The 17,916-nt window shown below is 43.3% G+C and overlaps 1 protein-coding gene across 2 annotated transcripts in view; it reads left to right on the top strand.

The window, feature by feature from the left end:
• Positions 1-1,195: 1,195 nt before the first annotated feature.
• The window catches only part of znf710b (zinc finger protein 710b), a 41,386-nt gene continuing 24,665 nt past the window's right edge, over positions 1,196-17,916 (top strand). The window contains exon 1 of one of the 2 annotated variants that reach the window (XM_076050844.1): positions 1,196-1,248. In XM_076050844.1, the coding sequence (XP_075906959.1) occupies positions 1,213-1,248 (36 nt within the window). In that variant the 5' untranslated portion in view covers positions 1,196-1,212. The remainder of the gene's footprint in view (positions 1,249-17,916) is intronic. The other variant, XM_076050877.1, reaches the window with a different exon arrangement.

Raw genomic sequence — 17,916 nt, 5'->3', positions numbered from 1 at the left:
GGCTCATATGCTGCTCACTATGGCCGGCTTGTTTTGTGTAACTATGAGTGATGCCATGTCGCACCAGTCTTACAATAACAAAACCATGTCCTGTTAGGAGGAGGCGCGTCTTAAGTCAACATGGGGACAGGGTTCCCAGGCTCTGGAGGAAAAACACTAATTAAGAGTGCTGATATGTGAAGTGCGCGACAAACTGCAGTGGAAGGTCCATCAGTGACCATCCGTATTAGCCGGAATAGACTTGTGCGGCTGATTGCCTCGCTTGTGATTGTGATTGATTTCTGCATTAAACTGGGTTACACATCACGGGCTCACGGCTTCAAACGACTGGGCAGATATTAACTGTGCTGGTGGACCTTTGTCACTGTGCACATGTATTGGAGGGAAGTGTTAGCCGTGATACCAATAATGGCTCAAGTGGCCCACTGAGTCATGACAACGTTATCTTGAGCCAACAGAAGCCTGGAAAGAAGCAGCTAAAAATAATTTATCGGTTAATCCACTTACTTCGTAGTGAGTGGGTGGGAACAACATTTTTAATTCCTTGAAAGAAATGTGTCTCCTTTACTGAGGGGCTTACGGACCCTTCAGAGGTTTAGTGCTTGTACTGCTGAGGTATCTGCTTGCACTTCCTACTCGGATGTATTTTATCCAACTTCAAACACCAAACCACCCTTTGAGCATTATAAGACCGAGCAGACACTCTGTATTTGCCCACGTGAAGTCTTTAAATATTCAATCAAGCCGTTCATTATTCAAATGGAGTGAGGTATCCATACAAAGAAGTCTTCAGAGGGTTAATAGCTCTCCAGGTAAGAAAACCTCAAACTGACCCCTATGAAAAAGTACGTTCTCTTTCTCATGTGTGTAACAAAACAGACACTGAAGTAGATGAGGGAAGAGCAACACTTGGAGTGTTAGTGAGAAATGATCTGCGGCCTCCTTGTTCTCCTTGTTCTCCTTCTTCTTGCAGCAGTCAGCGTTTAATTGCTGTTCAGTTTCCACATTTCAAGTCAGCAGGTGGAGCTGATTCATTGTCACCTTCCAAAGGAACATTCTTCTCCCGGCACCAGATGAAAGTAACGTTTGTGGCCTTTGATTATTAAGGGCACGTCTTTACAATAAAAGCCCTGAGTTTCAGTCTTTCTCTCACATGTATAAATACACACGCTTCTGCAAATCCCAAAATGGAGTATTCCAAAGGTCAGTGCTATGGCTGAAAGAGGAACATTCACAAGACCAAGGTGTGTAAGTTGTGATTGCATTTATCTTCACACTGGTGGGAGGTCACCAAGAGTCTTGACCAATATGTCCGGCTCTGCAGGAAGATGGATAGAAAATGAAATAGTATCAAAATAAATTGGAAAAAGATTTAAAAAAAAAATTAGAAATGTATAAATATTGCATAAACGTATACCTTATTATTAGAAGATAGGGGACAAAAATTGAAAGTCAAAGCAACATGGCAGGAATGTGATGAAATATTTAGCATGATGGGTTGTGCAGTTGGGGAGGAGTTTTGAAAGATCCTGGCGGGAAACAACTTGTGATATACATATAGCCTTCATATAAACAACACAGGTTGACACAGTGAGATGACACATTGAGCGAACATCACACAAATATTAATTCATCCATAATTTATTTGAGTCTTTAAATACAGGCACACTTGGAAATACACTACCACAGAGAGTGATAATCTGCTGAAGCCTGAGAACTTTATTTCTCAACAACCTGTGTCTGGTTTGTAAGATTCTATATAGACTGGCTTCCCTCCACTCAGTGATTTTGTTTGTGCTCAGTCAGAAGGTTTTATCCATGTTCTTGTTTGCACCACAACATCTCCCCACTTTGACAATCAGCTGTTTCTGCAGAAGCCACAGTGATGCGAGAGACTGTATCTCTCTCCCCTATCAGCAACTTTAAAGAGCACTCAGACCCAAACTTGTCAGCAGTGTACTCCTTGTCCACATTAGTTCTGATGATGCCCCATTTTGGGCATGTGTGCATGTTTAATTTGTTTTTGAGTCGTACTTTGCCTGTTCTTTGCCTGTTCTTGTTTTTGTCTTTGACCTACAATCTGCTGCAGTGCATCAAACTGTGATATTTCTAAGTGAATGTTAAAGGAATAGACAGCACTTTCTCATACAATATTGAGCCTGCTTTAGATACTGCTGAACACTAGTTGGAGGTTTCATTTATTCTGGTATAAAGTCTCCTCTGCCACCGGCCTCACATTGCAGTACGGGCTATCTGAATGCACAGAGGTGTCCCCTGGGCGGCTCCAGTTATCCGGCCAGACTCTCTCTCTTCTTTCACCACCTCCGTTCGCTGCTTCCTTGGCAGCCCGATGGCTGCGTCTCTCTCTCCCTCTCTCTCCTTCCCTTTCTCTGAGTGCACACTGAGACTTGTGTTCTTGCCTCCGAGCAGCTGAAGAAGGTCTCACTGAGGATGCTCAGAGAAAGACGCGGCCTACATGCGCGCCCTTGGGTTTTAAAAGAGAACACAAATACGAAATTACTCTTCACAAACTCTTAACGTGAAGGTCAAACGGCTCAGGGGCTCCCCGGAGTTTAAAGTTGAGAAAGTGTACCAAAGAACTGCTGCAGTGATTGGAAAAGAGGCTAACGACTGTTAGCAACAAGCATAGGTGCTGCTATTGCGTCTCAGTTGCTCAGTTGCCCCTCCAACAGTAGTAGGAAAAAAGGTTTTTGGACACCGTTAAAATTTTACTCAATCCAACTCATGTCATTAGAATTAGTTTGTTGTTCATTGTTGATAAGACATTTTTTTGACTTGTTCTCTGAATGTCTTGCAAAGGCATCTTGTTATCTTGCTGATACATCCAGTTCTGCACTGGACGGAACAGTGCACATGCAGCATGCGGGTAAATGTTGGTGACTGCACTTAAATATACACTGCACTCTGAGACTTAAGACTGAACCTTGTGCAATATAGTACATCACAAATGCATGAGATGTTCAAAAACTTCATTTAGTTCATTGGTGGCAAAACGCTGTAGCTTGGTTTTAGGCAGGCATGCAGAGAACCAGGCTGACTTTGACCTGCATACAGGAACTGACACAGATCTCAAGTCTGTGTTTAGAAGAACAGATAGAAGTCAGGAGAAAGTTCAAAAATAGAGCCAAAACCATGAAGTGCCTGTCTTGCAGTTTCTTTTCCTCCTTTTCGTTCCATTTTCTTTTTCCAGAATCTTTATACTTTTACTCTTTTAGAAAGCAACACCATTTTGCATGCCAAATCTGCACACAAGCTAAGACGTTGAGAAATTGTGGATGTTTGCAGTTGGGATATGAACAGCATCTGAATCATTTTTTTTTCACCCCCCTGGTCATGCAAACTGTTATTTCAGCATGGTCATACACTGCAGTATACACGCACCGAGAGGCCTGTTCCCATGCTCTTCTTTCATGTGATTTAATGAAGTGTCAGGAGAATGGTTATCACTTTGTCTCCTCAGCTGTAACTCATCGGTTTTAATTGCCTGGTTTTGTCTGGCCGGATCTTTAACTCGTTGCTGAACGTATGTTTTTGTCTCCCCTCTGGCAGAACAAATTGTTCTGTTTGTAACGAGATCTTCCAGTGCAACACACTGTCGGGCAGGTGCAGCCTGGACTTCATCCTGAGTGTGTTGCCTTTTTAGGCTGCAGCACAGAGGGGCTGATCATGTGGCACGTACTCAAACTAAGTGGGATTGATTAAGTTTTAAAACGTCGGCGAAACAAAACAAAGACGTCCCTTATGACAATTGGCTGTGTGCAAAAGAGCGCGAGAGACCCTCAGAAAGAGAGAAGCAGGGTCCTCGTCCTCAGCCTTTGATCACTTGGTTTCACCCTAGAAACCAAGAAACGGCCAAATATGGAGATTTTTCGTGTGACACACAAACAGTTCCACTTCAGTAGCTTGCGTTGCTGACACGGTCAGCAGGAGAAAGTCATGACCCGAACGACATGATTAGGAATGGAGCCAATCGGGAGTAAAACAAAACGCGGAATGAGAGCTTCATGAGAACACAATAAGGCGCTCTCCCCAGAACCCTGTTCATCAACTGCCTTCAACTTGACTGACAATAATCTGGGAACTCCCAAGCTAAGAAAAAGTTAAGTATAGTGGAATATAACTTGAAAATTGTTCTTTGTGTGCAGCATTGCAGAAAATGTGGTAGTTTTTCCAATTTAAAGCTTCTAAAAAAGTTTTTTCACTCCATTTTTGTGACCAACTTCAAATTGTCGCAACTGAGCAGACACCCCAGAAGCTGGAAATTTAAAAGCATCCTTGGAAAGTGCAAAAAAAATCCTCTGTGAATGCATCTGTACAATTCAAACACAATTTATTGCTTCATTATCGGGTCATATACATAAGTAATGAGCGAGTGCAACTGATTAAAGCCGCAGTCCACAAACCGAGCCAGTCGGTCACCTTGACGGTCATTCATTCTGCGTACGTGTGCCATACGCACAATAGCGTTGCGATTGCAAAGCATCCAGTCAGCCAATTAATCAGCCTGGCAGTCAGGCATCTATAGGACTCATGACATAGAGGGAACATAAGGGAACTGGGAGAAGGAAAAAGCTGACGAAGGGTTTCGCTCCAATCAGGATGAACATTTTTTTAGATATGGAACGCTTCACGCTGCTCTGCAGGCTGGCAGGCTGGAAACGACTGAGTTAATGAATAATTCATATCTAATTGAGTTCCTGTTGGGATTGTTTTTTTTTTTTAACTAGAATTTCCACGGCAACCTGAGCTGTTCGTTATTCCATATCTTCATATTTTATATCTTTGTCATTATTCATTGTTCCACCTCTGTTATAGCATCTGCAGTTGTGGAAAAAAAACGTTTTCGGACACAATTAGAATTTTACTCAATCCCAATCCTTGTTATAAAATATTTTCCTGATAATTTCTTGTCTTTGACACGTCATCTTGCAGAAACATCTCGTTCTGAGCTCAGCGGACAGTGCACATGCGACGTGTGTGTGAATGTTGGTGACTGCACTAAAATAAACTGCGCTTGGAGACTCGAGACTGATTCCGAGTGCAATGCAGTATATCACAAAAGCATGGGGTGTCCAAAACCTTTTCCCACCACTGTATACAAAGTATTGGTATAACATGTCAGCTCGCCAGACTGGGCCCAGACAGATCTTTAAATGTACATTTAGCTCTGAAGAAGCAAGAAGAACCGTGGTGCTGTGGTAGACCCTCATCCGCACAAACACGAGTGTCAGAGAGATGATTAGTGCCTTGGTTCGGTTTCCCATGATGTCAGCCCGCTGACGATTCTCCTGCTGATGAGATCAACTTCCTTTGGGATAAATGGGAACAGGCAATGGTTATAAGAACAGAACAGAGTTATTCATTTACAATATTCGGGAATGTTTTTCTCCAATGAAACGAGTTCTCATTTGATGGAGAACATTTAGAGATTGACAATTTTTAACAGCAAAATTGAGGTTGCTTAACTTTGTATGCCAGATGGAAGGCACCCAAAATGCTTTTTTATCTCACATTTCTACTCAGATAGAAGCAAAACTCTGAGGGTGATTGAGCAAAACCTTTTGTTTTGTTCAAACTAACTGCTCAAATATTGCACCCCTAGTTTCACCAGGATGTGAAAGCTCCAGGCCCCCTACTGGTGGTGCGTGGCCAAGTGATGAATTAGCTGTGCGCCATTGCCCTGTGGCTAGCCGCTATGCCCCGCAGCGCTTAACTAAACTGTTGATGAAGCTGGAAGTCAGTAATAAAGTGGAACAATGTTGCCTACTGAGAAAAGTCTACAGTGACTTTTTGTGTAAACAATACCAGTTTTGAGTGAACTTCTTCTACGACTGCATCCATGCTCAGCTCTTGCTCAAGCTCGTTTCGCACCTACTGTGTTAGAAGTAATTGGCTCATGTTTTTCCCGAGCAGTATAAACTCTCCTCTTAGCTGGAAAATGTGGACAGACTGGTTGCATTTTCATTGGACTTCAGGATGGAAATCTGAGCGATCCTGCAGCTGTGGAAGGTTAAAGTTAGAATCTGTCGGCAGATGAAACCTAAATAAACACAATGTGTACAGTTTTTAATGGAGGAAACTTGCTTATATTACAATACACCTCTAAATGAGTTGTGGCTGCCCGCCACAGACTGACATCAACGGTTCCATGCATGAAAAAGCCTGCAGCTCCATAACGTAATGACCCAGTGGTGATTCACTGAGGCATCTTTTCCGTTGTCTCTCACATTTCTGAATCACGTTGTGAACCAAGGAAAGCAGCAGTTAGAAGTAAATAAATAAGTAGATTGACCACATCCTGTTGTGCTCCCATCGAAAAGTTAACAGCACCATTAAGGGGAAACGTACGGCACATTTCCCCCTGCAGCTGGACTCGATGTTTGTGTCAGCTTGCCACAGGAAGCAATTGATTCAGGTCCAGCCATGTAGAACAGAAATCCCATTTACATGCATTGTTAATATTCGTTTGCCCACTTGAAGCGAAGCAGTGCTGATTCAATAACTGGCTTTGTGTAACTGTCATGGAGATCTGATTCGGTCATCACTGACCTTGTAGTGCGGTGCGCCGCAGCACTGTCACCTCTCCGCGTTTTCACATTTTTATATCCGGACCTGAAAAGGGGGATTAAGCAGACACAAACACACACGTGCAGAATTCATTTAGGCTAATGTTGCGAAACAAGCAAAATCTCCAAAACGCTATCAGCCTAAGATTTTCAGAGACACAGATTTTGTTTGGCGTATCTATGCGATAATCTGCACCAGCGATCAGAGAAGTGAGCTGCTTAACGGGGTAATCATTCGCCGCGCTAAAACGAGACGCTTCAGAAACGCAGTGACAATGATGGAAAGGCGGCCAGAAAGCCGGCTCTCAGATACTCCCCGCCGCCCCCGCCGCTGCTGCCGCTCTCACGTCGTTCTGTGTGCCGCAGTAACTCAAATGTCAAATCGAGCAGCGGCGTTAAAACAGTGAACTGCCTGCGAGCTGCTTCTCGTCGTCTCTGACTCCTTGACTGTGACTTATTCTGCCAAAGCGGGAAGATATCCAGAGAGCAAGAGTTCTTGATGAAGGCTCGCGCTTATCATTTATACTCACTCACCAATAACGTTTCAGTGCCAACGGCCAGCAAGTTAACAAGATTTATACTTGGTACAGCTTGCTGAACTACAAAGCCAACATCAGAACGGAGAAGAAAAGGAGATTTAAGTGAGTTTGAACATGTAGCCGCTGATCTGCTGGGATTTTCACGCTGGCACAACCGTCTCGAGGGTTTTCAGCGAGAAAGCGAAAATGTCTCTCTGAGCAGCAGTTGAGTGGAGAAAAGTGCCTTGTTGGTGTCAGGGGTCAGAGGTCAGAATGGTCAGACTGGTTGGAGACCATAGGAGGGCAACAGCAACTTAAATAGCCCCTCTTTACAACCGGGGTCTGCATCACATGAATTGAAGTGAACGGCGGTTTGCAATGATTAAACAAGTCACTTGAGCTTCACACGTGAACTTTTGGTACTGTATATAAAGTGCAGTAACTAATTTAGCTGCTAGCCTGCCCATCCACCAGCGTCGAACATTAAGGAGAATCAGGCTGAAGAGCTAACATGTTCCACTCTACACAGTATTCAGCGTGCAGTCCCTTTCACAGCTGATACTTGTCAGGTGGCTCCATCAGAGGCCACAGAAAGGACTGTTGTGTAATCCGGTTACACTCAATAAAGTCTTGATGTGCAGTTGTAACATCATATTAGCGTAGTCCAGCTCAGAACCCGTTAATATACTTTGAAATATGAAAGCAGTGGCTTTGTGAAACAACCATTGTATCGCACAGTTTTCCTTTGTTCATTAAACAATTGCACAAAATATGACCAGACATCTGCGTCCAATGAAGTTGGGGGCTGCAGAGGGAGGATGGGGCCCTGCGTCTGGGGCTTAAGCAGCCCTTTTCCTCTCAGGAAGCAAAGCAGCATGTGAAACCCTTGACATAAGCTGACGTGCATGTGCAGGAACATGTGAGAACACACTTGTGATTGTCTACGAAGTTATGTTTTGTCTCTAGTTCGACTTTACTGAGCGTTCATCTCTTGGCCGTTGTCGTGGGGGGGGGGGGGCTTACCCCTGTCTGTTTGCATGCTGTTTAGGATTTATGCCTCTAGCCTTGTTTACATTAGAAGACGTCGGAGTTTATTACCCTTACAGCACAATGATGCCCTCAGGCCACAAGCTCAAATCTGGCAGATGGAAGAGGAGCAACAATGATGGATGTATTATCAGGAACCCCCAAGCTATTATTTTTCTCACACAATTATAAAAGATGCTGGGGTTGGGGGGAGAACACACGCTGGCAGAGATGTCGGTTCCACGTCACAGAAACATCTGCACACGTCCTGGTCTGCCTGGAATTTTGACCCGAAAACACCAGGGCCAAACAAACATAAACAATGCTGCGGCCGCGCCAGGCTCAGAAGGAATATGACCCGCTCATCGTATTTACATAAATATGTAACTGCCTGCACTCACTTTAGAGCTCCACGTCACCATCAACAGTGGAGACACGTAGTTGCATTAAACACATTCAACCAGTCTGTCCTCACCTTTGCCTCTGAGAGAAAACACTGATTCATGTGCGAGCGGAAAAAGCAGTTTTTGCTCGCCTATGGAGCGGCATGATTGCACCCGTCGCGGCGTCTCCTCAATAGACAATGCAGGGGAAGAACAGATGCCGCCTCGGCAGCACAATGGGCTTTGACATCTCGGAATTACAGCCTCTGCAGCTGAAAAGTGCCTTTTTATTCCTTTTGCTCCCGGGAATTGCAATAAAAAGGGCGGGACACATATTGAATAACAGCCTGCCTACTGACTCCAACGCATAGATGCAAGAAAAGAAAAAAAAGAAGAAAAAAAAACGAGGCCAAACAACAGCATCTGGACAGATCAGACACTCCCCCCAATCTCCTCCCAACATCTATGACAGTGCAACAAACAGACGGAGGAGTATAAACTCCAGCCAGGAAAGAGATGAGTCATGTACAAACGGAGGCATGTGATACGTCGGCCCTTGGGACTCCTCCAGGAGGGTGGTGGTGGTGGTGGGGTTAGCGGGTGGTTGAAGGGGTTAAGGTGGTGGTGGATGTGGAGGGGGGGGGGGGGGCAGGGCACCCACACGAACCTCACAGGAGTTGATATCATGTCTTCCAGAGCTGCGCGGAGGTCGGCTGAACAGCTGTGAGGCAGGCTGCAGGTGAAAGATGAGTCGAGTCCTGAGGGCGCACATCAATCATTGATGGAGTGACACATCCGAGAAGAGAGACGGAGAGAGGGGGTGGGGGAGCGGGGGGTGTGGGGACGTCGGGAGGCAACAGACAGCAAACGCACCGGCGTGCTGTTGAGCCCTGACCTTGCTGCGGACGAGTCGCTGCTGTCGTATCGAGAGCGTCCAGAAGGGCCCAGTCATCAGGAGGGAAAAAAAGGGGGGTGAGGGAGGGTTCAGAGGGTTGGTGATGCAGCATCAATGACGACACCATGATCGCAGACGTCCTGGAACTGGCGTCACATCCCGTGTTTTGTTTCAGCATCGCTCTGGCAAACAGTGCGCTTCCTGCCAGCAGTGATGGCTTCAGAGCACAAACAGCAACACAACCCGTTTACAAGCTGCGTGGTGTCGAGGGAGGGAGCTGTTTGCAGCTGGATGTGTTTTACAAATAGGACGTTAATATTTATTTTTACATTTTACCTTTACATTTATATTCAAATGGCATGTATTTATTAATATTTACAAATAGAATTTTAGAATACATTTTTTAAAATGCAATTTCAAATTTCGAGTTATAGTTCAAAGAGAAGGAGTTCTTGTTTTCATCCTGTAACTCTGACTGAGACTCTTGACTCTTACTGGTGCGTGAAGTCAAACACACTGTTATGTAATGTAATGTATGTTAGACAGCTGCTACACCCATTTTAAAGTAGAAACATTAGTCTCGATGTTAAGAAAGGACAATAGGTGGCAGAAATATTCATATTCTGTAGTAAAAGTATGGATACTTGTGTAAGAAAATACTCTGCTAAAAGTATTGCTTCAACATCTTCAAGTTTTTGTCTATAATAACACAATACATATCATGATAATTTAGCAAAAATGAAAAGGTTGTGACAGATTAATGTGGACCAAAGTGACGCCAAAGCCGAGGCAGCCGAAATTAATCTCCCTCTAAAATATGATCCACTTTTATATGTGACTACACAACAGAATAGTTGAAGTAGCTCCACTTCAAACAACAGCAACAAATCATATTAAAAAGAATGTGTATCTTTTGAAGTAACTAGGTTGTCGTGACAGTGCAAGGAGTAGAAAGTACAAATATAAAGTAACAAGTCACCAGAAAAAGAAGCAATCAAGTAAAGTACAGATACCCGAAGAATCAACTTATATAAAATAACAAAGTTCCACCACTGGAGAGGGCAAACCTGGTTTGACTTACAGAGTTGATAACTAACCTAATCCTATAGGAACGATTATGAGTGTTGATGTCACAGATTTTCATTCTGATCCGAGACCGAAGTAGTCAGTAATGTGTCACGGGAATTTGGCAAAGTGGCTGTTTCACATTATACACCATCTGACACTGAATCACAGACTTTTTCTGTCGAATTCGGAAAAAATGACTCGTCTGGTTTCTGAAGCAACACTACCTCCTCATCATGAATGAGGGCAAACCAGATCACTGGAACATTTGATGGACGTGTTCCACTTGCTTGGCAGTGCAGGCTGCAGGTAGCAGCAGGAAGTGCTGATGAGTCAATTGGCAACAGCTGTGCGGGTGAAACGAGGCGGGGTCCAGGTGTGCAGACGGGCATGAGGAGCGGTGACTCAAATCACCGGCGGGAAAGCAGCAGAAGCAGAGACAGGAGGGAGAAAGCTGGCCAATATCAACAACGTTTTAAGTTAAAATACACTAAATGTGTCTCTTTTCGTCTTGAGAGAAGCTGCTGTGCTCGTTTCATGAGGAACTGATGATTTAGGAAGCACCTAAAATACACTGAAAGTCTGTCTGAGAAATCAGACCATTTCCTCTTTGAAATTAAACTAGGTGCTTATACCACGGCGTGCAAAGAGACATTGAAAAAAATAGATGTTTTTTTTATAACTTGGATTACAATTGTAGGACATGAGGAAGATGAATAATGATTCTAATGTGAAATGTTTTCCTTCCATTCCAAATTTTGGCCACTTCACAAATTAAAACCAAACGAATTAAAACGCAACTGAATTTGCTTCATTTGGCAAATAAATGGAATCCACTGGAATCCACAAACAGTGTTTATTAGGATGGGTGGCTAACACACCCACCCACAGCCAGCCACCCACCCACACACACCCACACACACACACACACACACACACACACACACACACACAGGCTTCATTTGTAACAGAGATGATAAATATTTCCTAGTTTTTAGAAATGTTGACTTGAGGAAAACAAAGTATTTATTTGCACCTTTGTGTCAGACGAATAAAAAAAGAATACAATTGCCAGTGCAGCTGAAATCTATTACTTTCTAAAACTCTGTGTCTAACTCTGGCAAAAAACAACAACCTTGTCTGCTCTTGTTTTATGACAAAACGTGATGATTAAAGGTAGAGTGCTGAATGCAAAGTGCATCACGGCAGTGGGGAGCAATCCCAGTGCTGCGTGTAGAGTGTTGTTATTCCTCCTGAAGGCCTCTTGGCAAGTAAGAGGCCCGATGGAAAAAAGTCTTGGTTCACCAGGTACATCTGAGAAACAGTCGGATTTCTGTCAACAACAAAAGGTTTTTTGCTTAGTCTGACCAGAGACTGAATGTTATATTTCTTTCAAACAAATCCGAGCCCAAATGACAGAAAAGGCGCCTTTCACCTTAAAATTGTGATCCAGAATCAAACTGAGGCTCTCAGTGAAGTGGAAGACTTCAAATAGACGGATTCACCTTTGAAAGAGGAGAGGAGAAATGACCGCAACACAGAGACACGCTGTCAACAACCCACAACAAAGTCAGGGAGATGTGACCAACGCGGCTGCAGAGTAGTTTGGCTTCTCTTTAATGAGCCCAGTGGGTCTTTTCAAAGCAAACGTGAGTCACTGCTATCAGGAAGTGACCATTTCAAGAACAAGGGATCTTTATTGTCATCGTGTGTGCATATTACGGGATTACATTGCGCTTGGTCGCAAAGTTCACGTTGCAGTCTGTGTGACAATAATAAAAGGCCTCCACACACACACACAAAACACACACCTGAGCACTAATGGACATCACTTAGTGAACTCTACCTGGATAGAAATAAACATCAGGTGTGTGTTTGAGAGCAGAGTTCAGTGTGGTGACGGATTTGGAACAGAAGGTGTTTGACAATATTGTGCGCTCTAATGATGTCTGTCTGCAGGAAGTGGTTCAAACAGAAGGACGGCAGGGTGAGATGAGCCTTTTAAGCTATTGGATGTTTTTCACAGGCATAGAGAGGAGAAAATGTCTTTCAGAGTGGAAAAAAATTAACCAAATTACGTAAATCACGTAAATTTCTTTCTATGCATGTCTTTCTCTGCAAAGCAAACATTTCTAGTACTTATTTCTGGTACATATATCTGGTATATATGTATATATATACATACATATACAGTATATGCACATATATACATACACATATATATGCATACATACATACTAGTGTGTGTAGCCGACACCTAGTTGGCTAACACCAAGACAACGGCAGAAGTTTAGAAGGACTTTAGGAGAAAAGAATAGAGGAGCATCAAATCCTGCTGTGGCTGCTGCCAGCTGATTGACTGATGCTGCCCAACTGACGCAGAAAGGCCTGTTTGAAACCAGGATGCAGGAATGCGCCTTATTGACGAGTGACTCAGCCGTGCAGCGTCGTAGCTCGGTGGCCTAGAATGGACATTTCGATCGCTGCTGTGAGCTGGTATGTCTAGAAAAACGGTAGAGACACACAAGTGCAAGACAAGACTTGATTCTACTTTATTAGCCGGGGCCGACTGTGAAGATCCCTGTCAGACATTGAAAATCCCCCCCGAGAACGAAGGAAAGTGCAGCTGTGTTCAGTGGGTCCGAAGCTCCACATATTTTTAGCCATGGTAACTGTGGCCTCTGTGACACATTGCAGCAAGTTCTCACCAGCTTTCTTCCCGCCACCACAAAACAGATACATTCAGAGAGTGTTCATATTTATACAACCCTAACATTATGACAAAGCTTGATTAAAGACTCACCTTGTTTTCAAAGTCCCCTTCAGAGACAAAAGAGAGTTACAGTATGGCTGCGTGTGCCGACGAGTCTTTTAGACTTATTTCATTTTATTTCAGAACCCCCCCCAAAAAAAACATGTGGGAAAAGATAGCATACAACAATGGAAATCTTCTCTCTGTCTTATCTTAAGCCTACCAATTTGATCTTTCACTGACAATTGAACAGCTGGAGCTTTCCATTAGGTGCACCACTACTGTGCATGATATATCACGGGATTTAACTAAACTTTAGCCAAAGAGTCTGGAAAAAAAGAGACAAAATAATTTCCAACAATAAAAGGTTTCAGAGCCCTTTTATGTTCTTTTTTCATAATTGACATCGGGTTCTGGTAGAATTGTTCCTACTGCGGCATCCATTCTCCTAATCTCCTCGCTCAGAGGCTTCTTCTTTTGTGAGTTTCAAAGGGAGCCTTCGCAGTCACCGTCTGTCATCACGATTAAAAAGACTGTGATTGGTGACGTAACACGAAGGCCGTTAAAAGGCCTCGGATTGGGGCACGACAATAATCTCAGCAGTCTGGCGGAGATTGCATCGTTGTCTATTGTCTTCAAGACTCTATTGTGACTCTATTGTGACTCTATTGTGCACTGCGAGGTCTGAGGAGAAAGTTTTGGAGAGGTTAGAAGGATACAAGCTCCTGGATTTCCCACAGTCAGCGTCCACATCAAACAGGGGCAGCACCTGTGTAAGCCACTCACCTCGGGCTACAAAATTCTCATCTGAGAGGCCGCTTGCAGGTGGACAGCTTATATCCCTGCCCCATGAAACCACAAGGTCAATATCAAAGGTTTGTATTGGAGAGGGATACATGGCAAAAAAAACAAAAAAAACGAAAAAACACAGTCTGCCAGAAAAATAACAGCACTTGCTTTCTGCTTTTGGGGAAGTGCTTGTGTCCTCCATGTGACTATGAAGCTGAGGCCATTGAAAAGATAGTCCTGCACTTACAGCACCACACTCTAAATAATGAAATTCTTAACTCCAATTTATTAGGCTAATAGTTTTTAGCACCTGGTTAATTTATCTGTCCTTGAGGATATTCATTAAATTCAACAACACCGGCAGGGGGACACAGAGGACTTCAGTGGGTATTTCAGATAAATTCTTATCGCATTCATAACAAATATGTTTCCGTTGTTATCACACAATTATCCGCTGTTAGTGCACACCTGGTTGTTTTTGATCAGCCATGTGGTCCTTTTCCCTTCGTCCCAAACTTGCACTGCCCTTGTTACATCCACAAGCCCGCAGCATTCCGAGTGTTTGCGCCTTCCTTGCTGATATCTGGGCTACTGTGAAAGGAAACTCCCGACAGGTCAGCACCATTCTAATCACACATTCAATCAGGATATCCCTCGCAGACATGAAAACATTTCCAGCACCCAAAATGGAAAAGGGCCAATTGGCTGCACTACAATAAAAACTGTGATGATAAAAATGGGAGAAAAAAAAATGGACAAGAATTAAAACTTGGCTTTCTCCTGTGGAGTTATCAGACTTGTGTATTTATATCACATGTTGACCTGATTAACTTGCTAACTCAGACTTTAATGTGTTTTTATTGTTTGAATCTGTATCAAGTAACAAAGTGGATTTAAAGGCCCACTGCTTTGCAAAAATAAAATTTAAAATTCACCAATGTTTTCAACCAACACTGTCCTCTCTAGCCAGTCAATGAGGAAATAAGTCCATTTGTGTGATTTGAATGATTTTAAGAACACAATGCTGCATATATTTACTAACATAGGACTCTGCTACTGTGAACACATTAAATCAGTGCAACTTTTAAAGTCAAAAGCTCTCTGTCGAGGACCTGTGACAGCGGACAACAGAGCCATTGCTATTGAATAAACTGTTGCCAAGTCCTTTAAGAATATGACTTCACTCTTTAAAAGGTATGGACCAGAAATACTGCATGCTGGGTCAGCGATTGAAAACACGACTTTGTTGCTTGCATGGCTGTATGCAGTCTGATTAATAGCACCTGTGTTCAGTCACTTACTTTTGCCAGTTTTTTGAGTGTGCTGATTCCTTACAAACAACAAATGTAATAGATCTCTTGTCTGGATTAGATAACAATAACACTCGAGAAGAGGTCCCTGACATATGGATCATATTTGATTTAAAGTATACAAAGTCAAGAAATAACACTCAAATCCTATAATCTTTATTCGTATTCAGTGGACTTAATTGCCAGTGCTCCGTGTGACATGCAGGTGAAGAATGATGACTCAAGTGCTTTATCCACTCAGGTAATCAAATCAGTCATCAGGTGAACCTTCGTATCTGTTCTGTCAAGTGCTGTGACAGCCTGTGGGTGTGCAGACAGTCTGTGGCCATCGCAGGGACTTGGATGTATGACTTAATAATCGGTTTTAGCGTCTTTTTTTTGTAATTGTACAATCAATGGCGCCATCTGAAGAACTCACAGAGACCCTTGTATGGTTTCTGAGGACAGCCTGTCTGCATCCCAGCTCTGCAAACTCCTGAGCTAACCTAATTTAAGCTTCAAACTTGTAAATAGGCGCCAGGTTGTTGGACAGTGGACTGCTGGGTCATGGAGGAGGAGGATGCCGATGTGTTAATTACTTGTCTCTCATCAGGGGGTGAGCACGACCCCGGCTATATTAACACCCTCACTGGAGTGGGATTCTTGAGACGCTGTGACCCTGCTGTGGTATTCACACTGCAGACAGAGTCACATGCATCTCCTCGGGACCCTGTGGAATGTATGCATTTGCAACACCATTTTATTAAACTCAATACTAAGACTAAGATATGAACATAAATAAAGGCGTCTGATTCGTGCAGACTGATAAATACCAGCTGAATTGAAACCATCCTCCGTGCAGCGTTTCCAGGGATCAAATGGAATTCTGTTGTTCTCGTAAAAGCCTCACAAAAACACAGGATATATTTCTTTGAAAGAGGCTCTTATGCAACAGCTCGTGCATTCTCGGGGGATTTGGTTTGAATTTGAACATGTGAACTTCAGTTGCCCCAACACGCCCTGCCTGCACATCTTTGGAAAGCACTCAGGCTTGCATAGAGCTGTTGGAGGATGGATGAGGTAATACTGTTACGCCCCTACAAAAACACCATGTCAAGCGAACACGAAAACATGGTGCTACGCTGCCATGGATGAATAACAAACACATAGCAGGTTGAATGTGAGGCTTGCTGGTAAAGCAACCCTGTGGGCTACCTGTGCAAACAATGGCATGGAAGCAAGTGTTCATTAGCTGGTGAAATATGTCAACGTTGAGTGTAGCTGATATGTAATTTTGTATTTCAAAGAAAAGGACTTGCCAGATTTCTATGTCAATAGTCAATTTTTTTGTTTTATAGCAATACAAAGGTCCTCTTCAGTGATGGAAGAGACTTTACTGAGGCACCATAGGGATTTAAGTCAGAAAATAATGTTTAATACCTATAAAGCTTTGGACTGACCTGACTTCTACTGGTGCTAGCTTGCTAACATTTGCAAAGTACACAGAAGTCGGCTGTGCTTACAATTAGCTTAGAACACAGACTTTGGCTTTTAATTCTAATGGGGCGTAATATTCCTGGGATTACCACAGTATACACAGGGCTAATCCTCTGAGGGCGTGAATGTGCAAAAACAAGTACAGTCTCTTGAGCGGACTTTGGATGATGTAGTTTCTGATCTGGATTCAAGTGAACAGAGTCTGATGCCCTCCAGTAAAAACTATAATGCACTTGGTCCCAATGTTACGTGTTGCTAAATTAGATGAGGCAAAGATAAGGGTGGTTTCAGGATGGTGAAGGTCTCTTCGAAGGACCAATGTGAATACTTTAAAGGAAACTGCTGGCATGAAATTTAGAAGAAAATGCACATGGATGAGTCACAAAAAAGTTTTTTATTTACGAGTAAGAATTCATATTTATACAAAGATCAGCTCCACTTCAAAACCACATTTCATCAGATTAATGCTAACTAAGATTAATGATGGTTTTGACCCCCTCCCTAAGAGAGCAGTGAGCTACAGCGGTGGCGCACTCAGGAATCATTGGGTAATATAACCCCCCAAGTCCAACCCTAAATGCTGAGTGCCAAGCAGAGTTGTGATACCAACTAGTGTCATCCCCACAACATAAGCCCCAAGTCTGCCCTCGTTGCTAAAAACTCAGGCAGAATCTGAGAAATCGGTTTACTCCACCAAATAAGGCCCAACCAAGTTTCCATGACACAAGTGAGTCGAGGCTCGAGGGTCTTTGATATTTACAAACAGCTGCTTTGTTGTCCCCAGCTATTCCAAATGAAGTAACCTTACACAAAATTGTACTCCAAAAAGCCTGCCCATAGTCACACTCTTTTATTCTGTGTCATAATATCCAGTCTTGTGTTATACAATTGGCTTGCAGATGACATCACCTGTGGCTGAATTTGGTTTACTTTTAGACAACCAGTACTTGTGTGCGATGTACCTTCAAAGGATTATCAATGTCACACAATGTGCATCCTGCTAGACCACTGCAGAAAAGACTCCACCTTTTAATGCTGCATTTTACTGTCAGATGTATGGCGGGTGAAAGACAGCAGGATTTATTGGCAAATAAGTGCAACAACAAACCAGCGCT

Source organism: Nelusetta ayraudi, unplaced genomic scaffold (assembly GCF_046127955.1).
Source record: "Nelusetta ayraudi isolate G7.1 ecotype Tasmania unplaced genomic scaffold, CSIRO-AGI_Nayr_v1 ptg000005l, whole genome shotgun sequence".
In the NCBI taxonomy this organism is placed as follows: domain Eukaryota; kingdom Metazoa; phylum Chordata; class Actinopteri; order Tetraodontiformes; family Monacanthidae; genus Nelusetta; species Nelusetta ayraudi.
This window is presented reverse-complemented; position numbering and strand designations above follow the sequence as displayed.